This window comes from Gobius niger, assembly GCF_951799975.1.
Source record: "Gobius niger genome assembly, chromosome: 1".
Lineage (NCBI taxonomy): Eukaryota > Metazoa > Chordata > Actinopteri > Gobiiformes > Gobiidae > Gobius > Gobius niger.
The window spans coordinates 66,939,141-66,953,225 of NC_136852.1; the positions used below are offsets into that span (position 1 = coordinate 66,939,141).

Consider the following 14,085-nt stretch of genomic DNA (forward strand, 5'->3'; position numbering starts at 1 on the left):
CTTCAAACAACTCAGGTTAAAGTTGTTCACAAAAAAGTGGATTTGGGACTTATAGAGAGAGGAAAAACTTTTCTCCAATGCTTATGAATGTATTTGACCTAATTTTTCAGAACTTGATGCTGTAGCGGTAAACATATTCAAAGCAATACCCAGTTAACCTGCTAAATGCACTTTAGACAGGCTATTGTTTAGCCAGCGTTTATAAGCAGACAGAGGAGGTGGGAGGATGGACCCTGCCTGCGGGACAGTGGGCTCGGTGGCGCTGGTGGCCAGCGGCGGAACCGGCGCGAGTGCGAAGGCGCCTAAACATTTGTGGAGGCAGCAGAACCAGGCAGCGCTCACACCGCTGCACCACGCGCTGGCCGTGCGTAAGAACGAGCGCGTCAGACAAAGGGGCTTTTCGGACACCGAGAGATACCTGCTCCCGAGGAACATGGACAGGACTTACGCCATGGACACGGGCCACCGTCCTGGGCTTAAAAAATCCAGGATGTCGTGGCCGTCGTCGTTTCAAGGGCTTCGACGGTAAGGACGCTGCACGTTACAGTTTTGTTCCTCTTTCTGAACATGATGGGCGTTGTGTGCCGCTTACGCGCGGGCAAGTCTTTCAGCTTGGTTTTAGTGCGAACTTTTAAGATTGAATAAGACATTTTACGGTTGTGTTCTCTCCACTTTTGGTTGACATCACTTTTTATTTTCAGTCCGTAAACAACTATACCGCTGTCACTCGCCATGCTGCGAGGAATGACAGGAAGACAGTGTACTCCTCAGTGTACAGTAGCTGATGTGACAGATTAGAGCCGGAACACTACAGTCCGCTTCAAACAATCAACGTCCCCTTTTGAGGCTGATCTCTTCACGCAAACGCGTACACATCTTCACTTTTAGGAGACACTTAGAATAGGTCAAGACATCTATCATCATACAAGACAAGCGAGTCAATTAGAACTGCTTGATTATCTGATTTTTTCAGTGAGGCACAGAGAAGCAGTCAGAAAATATCGCTAATCACTGGTCTTGGGGGAGGTCACGCAGAGGATGCATGCACTCTTCCCCACACGCACGCGGGGTTTACGCGCGTCCACTATAAGGAGGTCGATGTCAATGCACTTATGGGCTGGCTTTGGTTCCTAATTGATCCGAAAGACCATGTCACTGTGTTGTATAGTGGAGATGGAAGATGTGGTTTAGTCCGGGGTCTGGTCCTGGCACAGCATAAGCGCGTGCGTGTGTCCGTGTGTGCGTGCCCTTTTTCTTTGTTGGTTGGAGACTCCAACTTGCGAAACAGCTGAGTATTTATTTCTCCTGCAACCGCCAATGTCCTGTAGCGTCTGAGACAAGAGGCAAACCTGGGGGTAGTCGGAGATGAAGGTTCTTGAGTCATCATCTGTACTCTGTAGTTGGAGGAGTAAGAGCAGTCACTTATTAGATGTATCGAGTAGCACAACAATGTATTCATTCTCTTTGGGGATTTTTTTTAATCAATTGACTATGAGAATGAAAACCTTGTCCTAGTGACTATAAATCACTTATCCGAAAAAGTGAACAACAATCTCGCAGATTCTGCTGATAACATATACTTATTGAACATATTAAGGCTAATAAACATTGTTTTGAGTACCGAGACATTGATATTTTAAGTTTAGAAATGTGTGTGTGTCTTTGTGTGGAAAAGACTAAGAAGTGAAAGTCTAGACTGGATAGGATTTCGAGTTGGTCCAGAGCGCCCTCTGCAGGCAGCACCGAGAATGACACATGACAGAACAAAGAATGTAATGTCCAGTTATGAACAGAGGAGGGTCTGGTGATGTTTTTCAGGATAGTTTTGTGTTTAATTTACTGAGGAAATACAGGTTGGTTTACTCAAAAATCCAACTGCAAAAATGAAGTGAAATACTAATTCAGGTATTTTTTAAACCAAGGAACAATATTATAACATGGTTGAAACCTAAAAAATAGGTTTAGCATAATTGGCATTCTTTTGGTATGGTATTTTAGGATCCAATATCTAAAGCCACTTCCTGTATGCACCACAAAATTAGCATTACATTTGTTTCAGTTCTAATTATTAGCAGCTATGTTTTTATTCACATGCTAAATCTCTGCTGACTACTGAACGTCCACTCGGAGTAGTCACGTAGGTGTTCAAGAGAGGCTTATCGTACAAAACAATAGACCCACACACACTTAATCTGGCTTTGTGTGAATTAAGCGTGCCGTCAATCTATTCATGTGCCTTTGTTTTGTTACAATTTCATGTAGCTACAGACCAATTCGGAGCTATTCTGAAACCAGAGCAAATTGTAGCATCCTCCTTATAGACTATATATAGGGCAGACTGCACAAACTGGCTCTGAACACATGCAGCGCGCCTAATACCTACAAAGGTGGACATGCTTCTTACACATGAGATAATCCTGCATATGTCAGGGAGAGGTTTAACACTTGCCGAACTGAGGCCAAAACATGTATGTGCTCGGGTTATCGGTTCTGTGCTTCTTCAGGCTTTTAAAAGTACTTTTCAACCACTCAGCCTTGGCGTTTTCAGTAGTGTACAATAATGGATGTGCTAGTCTCTATCTGTAAAGAAAATATAGCAGGTAATTGTTAGGATCGGATTTCTAGCAATTACCTGCTATTTAACGTTTGTTATGCAAGAAAGCATCCAAGAAATTACAAATGTTCTTCTCAATTTAAGGCTAAGCATTAAGCTTTAAGACCTCGTCTGCGTATATGTCTAGAAACTGCCCTGTTGGCTCCAGATTTTGATTTTTCATTAAACATTTATTTGTTATTTTGAGGCAAAGGTATCCAGATTGATTTGTGTCTTTCAAGTGCAAATTGTGTTACTCTTGAAACACTTTTAACCAGGAATCAATCAATCAATCCACATTTCGTATTTTTTTGTCCCAGTGTGCCAATTTGATCAACAGAAAAAAAAAAATTGCAGCTTGTCACACAGACAGGACGGGTCATGTGGTTGGAAATATCTCTGCCCCAATTATGACTCCCTTCCGAGAAGCACGGGGGATAGCAAAGCAAATGAAACCGGAAAAGGTCATCTTAGTTGGCTTTAAGCGATCGTTGACGGAGCCCAAAATCTGTGTCAATTGCCATGCGGTTGTTTCCTTTCGCCGCCCAGAAAGAATTGCTTCTTCATTTAGATACAAATCTGCAGCTATAGAAAGCCCGAGCCATGCGGGCGACAGAATGGGCCCTGTCAAAGTGGCAGAACAGTCGCGAGGAAGAGGAGGCTGCAAAGGATGGAGGAAGGGAGGAGAGGAGCCAAGACGTGTGCACAGATGGAAGTGACTGAGGAAAGTGGCTCGGAGACGACCTTGTGGTAGTAAATGGGAGGGAAATGACATGAAAACCATGGGAAATGACCAAAATGAGCCAGAATTACCCGAATGAAGTACAAATCCCCTAAAAAACTGTGTGAAGCACTTTGGGTGACTTGTGTCTTGTGAAAAGCCCCACACAAACAAGCTTTCATTCATTCATTTATGCTTTCATATAAAATGCAAGTACTGAACAAGCCTGTAAGATTAATCACAACTGAATCAGTTCTTCAAGTGTTCTTTACACAGCGAGAAATGAACATATTAAAGCAGAGCTAAGTAACATTTTTACCTAAATACATCATTTTCACAGTCTTTCTAAGTCTTTATAGGATGATTGGAGGGTCCATCATCTCCTCCAGCAGTCTCTAGTCAGAAAACCCCACTAGCACCTTTCTCTTTATACGGCTCTGTTCTCATTCTTGCAGTGAGATGAACTGCTTTATGGCAGTCTAATACACACTAATGTAAGACTGTTACGAGCAACACTCCTGAGTCACGAGTCAACCTGGAGAAAGGGTTTAGTGAATGGTGATGGCTAAGAAAGAGAAGGATGAAGACGGTGCAGACCTGTCAATTATTGGTCATGGACAATATGTTCTCGACATGACGTACTGGTATTGACGGTTCATGATCGTTTGCTCTGTTAATTCATAAACTATTCACCATATTACAGAAGTTTGCGTGGATTTGTGCCCGCCCCTTTTCTCCTATCTGTTAACATGTGACTGGAGAAGTCCACATAAAATCAGTTATTACACGAAAACAAAGCCGTTTTTCGGCCGCGCTGAGAAACGGTGCAGTGTTGACTTGTTGGTGCAAATGAACATTGGCCATTTTACACAAATCAATCGACTAAACATCAGATTTGAGCGGAGAATATTTTCCCTCGTTCTCCGAGCGTAAGTGTCTGTACAACGGAAGTGCAGAGACAAAGCAAAAAGTGGCAAAAGTGGGCGGGGCGGAATAAGGTCGTCTTTTTACCAAGAAATGCTTAAAGGAACAGGTCACCATTTTTACATACTGAGATATGTTCTTGCCTGAGCTTAGACGAGTTGATGCGTACCTGTCTGGTCTTCGTGTGTGAGCTCAGTCACACAAAGCGACCAAAGATGTTGTTAGCATTTGGCCTCTCCCAATGTATTCTTATTGCTCCAAACGGGGGTGAAGTTGGAAGCTACCAGGCTCTTCCACGGGCAAATCACCTACAGAGTATTGAACCCTAACACTATTCCATTTTGTTCTTTCAGTTTCTCATTACCATAGCTGCCTGCAGAGGGCGCCCCAGGCTAATTCAAAATCCTGATCAACACAGTCCTTACTCACAAACCGACGTTTCCATACATGTATATTATTTACAGTTATATAATGCAAATCATAAATGCTGATGCGTTGAATATAATGTTTATAAGCCACAATTATGCATAATGTGTCCACTAAACCTGACGACCTCGTAGTTTAGAGCTGTACTGTACTGACTCTTGGATACATCTTGCTGTTCAGCTGTCTGTCTAATGTTGATTTGAAATATGGACCGCAAACTGAATTCCTCACCTTACTTACTGCCATACTTGCAATTTAAAGATTCTTCTCAAACTGTGCCGCGTTTGAACTCAACATTGTGCTCGATTTTTTCCATTTCAGCTTCAGGAGCGTAGCAACAAGTCGATTAGCACCAAACAAATCAAATTTTGCACGGGAGGCTAATTATGACCAAGGCACATACGAGTAAATTAATCTGGTTTTCTTGGATTTCACACGCGCCTGAGAAGCAGATGCGCCGCAGTGTCACGTCGGTTTCACATGCTTTGCTTACATGTAGACTAATGCAGATTTAGCAGTAAAAATGTTGTTCCCTGTCAAAACACGCAGCAAGTGTTGTGTTTTGTAATGGCTTTGTAGGCACCAACAATGGCGTGTTTATGGACAGAAATTATGGTGGAATTGCTGGTGGCATTGACCTGTTTTTCATATCTTCATTTATTTGAATTCAAGCACTTAAGATGCCACACTGTAGAACATTGCAGTGTTATTTGTCGCTACATCAGAAGCAACTACACTGTCCTAAAACTAAAAACAGAAACATACACCAAACCTTTATGATGAGCTTGTGGCCTAAACTTACAATTAGGGCTGGGTACCGTTTTTTTTTTTTTCAATACCACTACTTTAACAATACCTGCTTAACTCATTGACTGCCAATGACTTCTATAGATGTCAATTAGGGTTTTCAACGGGAACAGGTGCAGCAAAGCCTTGAGCATGTTTTGTGTTAAAATCTTAGTTGTGCTGCCTAATGCTGCCACCTAGTGACTCAATAAAAGAACTACTTTTATTGAGTCACTAGGTGGCAGCTTTTTGGGTGATTTCACCTATTTTCTACGGACGATTACTAAAGAATGGAAAGAGGTTCAAACAAACTTTTTTTTTAGATGAAAGAAGAGAGTCTGATCTTTCTTTTGGTGGGTTCATGTTGACATAGACCTAGACCTAAATTTTCTGTTGGTCTTGAAAAAACAGTCAAAATCCTGAAAAACCTCTGGCAGTGGGGAGCTCTCTGATTTGAAAATGGCTGGCAATCAATGAGTTAATGGTACTTTTTTTGATACCTATGTCATATTTATTCACTTAAAATAACGTGTATAATAAAGTATCGTTCAGGACAGCACAACAGAAGCTACGCCGGCCGCAGCAGAGTCACCTGTAACTTCGTATTTTGAGCACAATTTCTACTTAAAGGGACTATACAGAGTTTAAAAATGATCTAATTTCCTCCCTCTAAATGTTCGAACAATGTCCTAATGTGTAGAATGAGCCCAGACCTGTTCACCATAACTGCCTCTAAAATCCTGCACTGTCACTCAAAAAGGTGGCACTTCGGGTCCGAATTGCCGTCATGCACACGCTTAATATAGAAGGTGCAGTTACATGTATGACCTGAGGTGGCAGTAGTGAGTATAAAATGGCTAACTTGCATGTAGCCCCTTTAAGCAGCGATAAAAAGAGAGAAAGGACATTATTACCTCCTGAGCTGCAGAGACAGATCCACATCATGTCACAGTTTCTTTCAGCTAAACTTTTCTAAACACACTGCTCTTTGACGAAGCGAAAGCAACTTCACACGTCAAAGATCTTTACATGGTGTGAGCGCTCATTCTGCTACTAATAATTTACCAAAACTGTACCAAGAATGTCTAATACAGGGTGAGCGCTCACTTTCCACAAATAATATATGATATTCCCCTCGCTGCAGCTGCTGGTAATGTTGTAAACAACAGCACTGCTCAGCCTCTGTGAGTCTGTCGCTAAAGCTAAAGAGTCTTTCTTACTGTCACTGCTTGGTTTTGCTTTTCAGTTTGCCTAAAAACTAAAGTTTCTTATATGCTCCTGGTTTAGTCCTGGTTTTTAACTGGTTTAATTAAGCTCGGGGTTTTACAACCGGTGTAAGTCCTTTAGTCCTAGCTCAGTCCTAACGCAGTCTGCGGCTCTGTCATCTCTATTACAAAAGTTTAGTAATGTGTAGCTTTGCTTCGCTTTAAGAAAACAGCCTCCATTTGCGCTGAAGCGGCTCATTATCTGCGCACACATTCATGTTGCTATATTTATACTTACTGCGGGTCATAAATTGACGTCTGGAGAGAAAAAAGAACCGAAACTTGGCACAGAAAGAATTTAAATTTTTAGATACCGCCCCCTACCGGAGCATTTCGGTCAGTACCAAGTAGGCCCTACTGACAATTGACCGATATATATCTTCATGAGCAAAGATGAGGACTTAAAACTCAGATTCGGGTCTTACTTAAGTCGCTATTTTTAGAGACTCGTCCCCTAAAAATTCAAGACTTGACTCGGATTCGTGGTTAACACTGGCGGAATATAAGCGCCACAGCGCGAAGGAAGACGTTTGAGCTGCTAAGTTATGTTAAAGCTACTACTCAGTAAAGTGATAAATGATCCAATCGTCACCTATACGAGACTACTACATTGTTAAAGGAATACTTTGTCAGACCAAAATCTGGCAACTGATACAGCAGGGTCCTGTTGTGTAGCTACAAGCTGAAGATGCTTAAGAATAAGCCTCATATCAACAGTCTGTAAACCTGCGTGTTCAAGGTAAGACTGTCATTGCCTCTCTTCTGTGAAAGTGTTCATATCACCACAGTGGACGGTGCAACAGATTTAGTTTTTACTGCATGATACAGGCCACATACTGAAGCTGATATCGCTGACATGTTTGTGACAGTACAGCTGTGATAACTACTGATATTGCTTTTACAAAACTGAGCCAAGAAATGTAATGGTGTGGGAGGAATAGCTGAATGAATGAGCGACACAGGGTCTGCCTTCACCACAGCAGTCGACAGTACTGAACAGTTCATATTATTGTTGTGTTTTCCCAACTTTCTTTTGCATTGAGATTGTCTGAGTCTGAGTGGCGTTAGGCTTAATAGAGATATTGTGGCGTTAGACAAAAAGACACATTATTGGTTGTGTGGGAGTCCTGGGCTCGTATTTGTCTGATAGTTGTTTTTAATTTACAGGTTTTTTGTTGGTTTTAAAACTGTTTTATTGAGCTGTGATTGTAATTAGTCGATAAACATAGGCTATAAAATAGGACTTGCCACTCAGGGACTTGGACTTGCGGGTCAGGGACTTACTGTACGTGCATCTCTGCCTTAGGGTGCAACTTCTCAGCACTCATGTTGACAATTTCAGCTTCACTGTGGAGCAGCATCGCCCCATTACCCAAGATGGTGACAACGGTGCTAATTTACAATTTAAAAAAAAACCCTCATAGTCCAAGTTCTCATTGTAATTGAATGACAAATCCTTTTAGTAAAACTGGAAACACATTTGCAAAGACGTCCAAAAGGATTTCAAAAGCCCAGTCTGAACCTATTCACTGCATTGTAGGCTAGTCAAACCCTCAGCTTCAAACTGCAGGTGAAAAGATAAACAAACACCCAAAACCCTTGTTCACTATGCAGGATTGCTCCTCATAGTCCATTTAATTTGAGAACACTTTGCACATCTCTTTTTTTGTAGACCATTAATCATCCTTGCTAGTGTAAACAAAAGTTTGGAGGACGCTCTTGCCTCTGGTCGCCTTTAGATCTAATTATAAACAAGCACACGTATACGCTGTCCACTGCATCTTGTGACTCCTCTTTTCAGCGCATATTCTTTAAAAAAAAACACTTCCAAAACTGCCCTAGCATATCAAAGCAACAACTGTCTCCAAAAACTCTTTTTTTTCCTCTCTTGCAAATTATCTGAAGCGCTGCTTGTTTGTGTCAATACAAAATGCCACATCTCTCATCTTTTTTCTCGATATAAATCCCCATTGGTCTCAGCCTCCTGGTATTTACAGACTGAAGAGCTTTCTCGTGCACTTTAAGGATTTTTCATCTGTGGCTGTTTGACGTTGGGAGATGAGTAATTATGATTGAAGGCCGTCTGGCAATCGGCCATGAGCATGTGGTGTTTACATTTCGTGCTTTTATCCAGTTTTCATCATAAATGCCGCAGTTTGTCTCATAATATCGCTCCTTCCCCTGGGTCTATTTGATGCCTATCTCCGCGTGTGCAGGAGCAGCTTAGGCTTATGGTCTTGTGGTTTGGGCAGAGTACAACCTGTTGTGGTAACTGTAAAGCATGGTTTGGAATGCTACATTGAAAAGGCTATAGTTTAATAAGGAAAGCCTGCTGGCCTTTGCCCTTATAGATGTGTTTATGTAGCGCTTTCCAACCTCTATTGGGCATTCAAAGCACTCAACATTGAAAAACCATTCACACATTCGTTCACCAGCGTACAGTGTACACAGACGCTGGAGGCCCAGGGCTGAAGTGTCTCACTTGAGGACAAAACGGCAGTGCACTCATTGCCCCGAGCCACTTTTTTTTTATAGACAATTGTCTATTTTCTAAGAGTAATTGACAGATTATTGGAAAAAAGCACCTGCACTCTGCTTCTTCTTTACAGTGGAGTTAAAATATTTCAAAAGGAGTCCATGTCCACTTAAAGTCAGATTACCATTCAGATTGTTATGGGTTTAGATTTGTATTGTGGTTAACAGGCTTCTCGCACCAATGTTGGTAACACGGTGGCGCAGTGGTTAGCGCTCGTTCTTCTCCCTGTATCTGCGTAGGTTTCCTCCGGGTACTTCGGTTTCCCCGACCACTAATAAAATAATGCATCGGTTTTGCACTATTCATTCACTCCAAACACAGTGGTGGTAAGCTACTATTGTAGCCACAGCTGCCCTGGGGTAGACTGACGGAAGCGAGGCAACCAGTCTGCGCCATCGGCCCCTCGGACCATCACCACTCACTCACTCACTCACTCACTCACTCACTCACTCACTCACTCACTCACTCACTCACTCACTCACTCACTCACTCACTACATTCGCTAGGCTTCCTGGTGTTCCCAAACAGTCTCCCATCCAAGTCCTGCCAGGCCCTTCCCTGCTTAGCTTCCAAGGTCTGACGGGATTGGGCAGATCAAAGGCGGTATGGCCACAGAAAAAGGCCATAAATAAGCATTGTGTGCTTCAGCCTATTCCTTTCAGGCTTTGTTGTGTTTTCTTTAATTTCTCTAATAACTTTTAAAAAACCCAATTGCTCAAATAAATACTCTAATCATAATCACTAAAGCATATACAATGAGCCTTGATGGATGATGTGATCAGAGGGACTGTTGGCGCAGATGTGTGCAGTCGTGTTCGGCTACATACTGTACCTAGCTTACCACCATCGTGTGTGGAGTGAATGAAGAACAAATCCCCTGCACTGTGTGAAGCACTTTGGGTGACTTGTGTCATGTGAAAATCGCTATACAAATATAAGCTTCCATCCATTATCATTCTTTTCTCTCTGCTTCACAGAGTCAGTAGCCACAGCTGTCGATCCAGTGTTCCATTCATTTTTCCAAAATCTTGTTTGGACGATTGGAGAATTTGACCAGTGTGCAAATCCTTCTCCAGCACGCCACAAAGATTCTCAATGGGGTTGAAATCTGGGCTCTGTGGTGGACAATCTATGGGTTGAAAAATGACGTCTCATGCTCCTGAACCACTATTTCACAATGTGAGCTTGATTAACCCTGGCATCGTCATCTTGGAATATGCCAGCGTGCCATCGAGGAAGAAGAAATCCATTGATAACCTGGTAATTCAGGATGGATTGATCGTCAGCTTATCTCATTCTTTGGGCGCATGACTGACTGCAGCAACCCCACATCAGAACAGTCCGCTCAATCCAGGTAGAGACTTTATGTTCATGATCGGGCAGTGTATATAACCTTCCAAGTACCACCTCATGAAATATTTGACCTTCCAGATGAAATCAGTTCTTCACTAGGTCGAAAAAGGGTTGAACATAGACCTACATGGGACTCAGTTGTGTGTAAACTGTGTCTAACCTAAATAAAGTTCTTCTTCTTAATTGAATTCATGCTTTAGTAATGCATTTGTCCCTGTTCAAAACAAATGTAAAACTGCAGATGACCCTGAGTACCAGCTGAAGAAGGAAGGCAAGGCCATAACAACTAAAATCTCTGGTATATTTTGCACAAAACCCCACACAGATAAATGGTCACAGCTACTACAGTGTACAATCAATAGTACTTTCCAGATCGTCCAGCCTGTATCTGTACTTATGACTTGTCTGTCTCCCCATCATCCCCTTGATGCCGCTGGAGTGTACCTCACTGAGAGACAGCTAAGCCCCCACCCCCCCACCCCTTGTGTCTGTGGATGATTGTCTTTCGGTCACAAGGCACTGGCCTTGGGGTACGACACGTCACCCGAATGTGTCAGCGAAGAGCCGAGAGCTGAGAAAATCTGGGGCAGGGCTGATGAGGACGTCTCTGCCACAGGGGGCGCCTCTCACTACCAGCCTGGAGGGGGGTGCTTCTGTCAGAACCCTTCCCCCGCTTTGGGCATTGTTTGGGAGGGTGATGAAACGTGGAGAAGGTCGAGCCGACGTGGACTTGTGGATGTCCTACAGAGACGAAAATCAAAACAAGAAGTAAACAAGAGTCCAGACTTAGACGCTGCTACAATCCATGTGTTTTTTTTTTTTTTTTCCCCTGTTATTGCAGACTGTTTACCTGAAAGTGCACTAGTCAAAACCACTGTCAGTGTGGGCCTTTTGATTGAGGAAAGAAGCATCATTCAAGACATTGTTTGTGCTTAGAAAAGTGAAGAAAAAGTTAAACAGTAAAAGGCTTCTTTTGTTAGTGGTTTAGCAGATTAGCAAATCGTCTCAGATATGGATTGCAGGATTTCTGAAAAACTGAAGACAAATGTGGTTGATTGGTTTCAAAAATGGGATGAAACTGACTGAAGAAATGAAATCCTTCCATATTTGCGTTATTGGCTTCCAAGCCAAATCCACAGCTCCTGTAATTTCCCTTCTCTCTGCACACGCACCGGCTCACAGACTCTTAAATGTCCAGGCTGACATATAGCTGTGCGCTGTGCATGTAATCCCGTTTAGCCTCATCACACCGCTGGCCTATCAAAGCTGGCCTTTCCAATTTAATGCTTGTTGATTTTCCTGCTGCCCCGTCTCCCGTTTCTCCTGTTGTGAGGCGTCGTCGGCCGAGAGGGCTTTTTAGCCGGGCCTATAACCCATGGCTGTGTGATTAGATCCCAGGGGTGTCGGCAAATGATGCAGGAACCGCTATTGGATATGTGCGGTGAGATATAAATCCTGCGTGCATGGGCTGTAAAGGCAGTCATGTACTTTCTGCAGCCCTTAAGAACTGTGGAGCCAGCAAGCGATGCTCAAAACAAAATGTCAACACGTCATGATGCTGTTTTCTCACCAGAAGTTCGCTGTGCTTAGCTTTGTTTGTGTTTGATTTCTCGGGCTGGCTCCTAAGATGAAGATTTTCTGTTGCGTAGCTCTACGTAGGGCTTTTAATCAAGTCGTGATTTTTAATAATGGTCTTGATCTCGATTTTAATGATGGTCAATGTTATAATAGACAGGTTTATTGGCCAATCCTGTCGCAGAAAAACATGTGGTATGGAGGATCTGTAAAATCTGCCGACGCAAAACTGGGTAATACATGTAACACTCCCTTTAAAGTGCAAGAGATAGGGAACGTGAGTTTGGTTTGTTATATTAGGCTCGGACCAGAAGTTCTATTGCTCGGCTCTGAAGAGGGACATGGAACAGAGTGTAAACCACAACAGGACACAGACTATGGTGCAGCAAGGTGTGAAGGGTGTATTCAATATGTACAATATTTACATTATTTACAAAAAGGAAATAATGGGAAAAAGTCCCATGGACGATTTTCCGGTTCAAGGAACTCAGTTCAGTTCATTAGGGGTTGTAATGTGTGGTTCAGTGTTCAGAGTTCATGGAATGTGATTGAGCGTGTGTTTGGGCTGAGCAGGCTACAGCGACTCCTACCGAACAGTGGTTCTGAAGGGGTTTCGGTCCTGGGCTTTCAGCTCGCCATCAGCTGGGTCCATAGGCGGTATGGAGCACCGTGGATTGGATGGATCAATGGATTAGATGAACCCACAGATTGGATGGATCACTAGCAGTGCTAACGCTAAACAGCAAACCATTACCTTGTCTTTTGCTGCTATTGGAAAGAGGAATTCAACTCGAATCGAACCGGTCGCACCAATGGTTTTACAGTTCATAATTGTTGTAAAGTACATACACAAGTACATACATTATCTCATCTTATCTTATAATGCGAGTTAAACCCAGTGTCAGTGTGCTAATGCTTGGTGCCTGCCTCTGACATTCTTCAAACATTTCTACCTATTTTGCGGCTCTTTTGAAGATGTTTTTGTTTGCACAGAGTTCGCATGGGATTTCGAGTCTATTTACTGCACCCTCTATTTACTTTCTGTTTACATACATTTATTGTTTTTTTAATTGTTATTTATTGTCCAGCCCTGTTCTTCTTTGTTTTTTACCCTGTCTTTATCTAGAAAGTCGACACACCTTCACTTGACTTGTTCCGACTATTTCGTTTTCAACCAACTTCAACCTCTCTAAAGTCTAAAGTGTTAAAGATTCTAAGTTGGTAACTTTTCCAGCCATTGCCATTCTTACATGTTCATTTTCTCCAATCAGACCTTTATTATATCCACAATTAAAAGTCGATTTGGACATGGAGTATTTATTTTTCCCAAAGTGACGGCGACTATGGAAGATAACCGAACAGTCAATCACATTTTGGGATTCGTTGATTTTCTTGAAAAACTCTTGAGCAAATCCAAAACACAGCTTTGTCAAACAGAAGCTATGTGTGTGGACATTTAGAACTACTTTTGACGACAAGATGCTTAAAATGCTTGTTTTTCCCCTCATTAAAACCACACGTAAGAGGAGGACTCTTGTTTCATTCATGAATGTTTTAACTCATCTTGATTGCTACCTTTCCATCTGACACACTGACGGCAATTTGTTATGAACCATATTGCAAACCCAAAGAATTTCCTGCATGCTTGCAAATCAAAGACCCCCCACTCATACATATAGATATCTTAGAAAAGGCGAAACATCTATTCAAAGATGCCAAAACAGCCACAGCAAACCGTAAAGTATCCTACAGTGCCAGTGCCAAATCCCCCATCGCGTGGCGCTTCCCTGAGCTGTTGGCTTGCTCTGCTGCATGGATCATATTATTCTCCACAGGGTGACAGCGACACAAGCTGGGCGCGCGGCTGTCACCATACCAGCCTGCGTATGCTTCTTGCATGTCCACA

General features: G+C 42.6%; 1 protein-coding gene across 1 annotated transcript in view; it reads left to right on the top strand.

Annotated features, from left to right (window-relative positions):
- Positions 1-204: 204 nt before the first annotated feature.
- The window catches only part of pde4d (phosphodiesterase 4D, cAMP-specific), a 296,018-nt gene continuing 282,137 nt past the window's right edge, over positions 205-14,085 (top strand). The window contains exon 1 of the mRNA XM_079552154.1: positions 205-525. Within this exon, the coding sequence (XP_079408280.1) occupies positions 227-525 (299 nt within the window). The 5' untranslated portion in view covers positions 205-226. The remainder of the gene's footprint in view (positions 526-14,085) is intronic.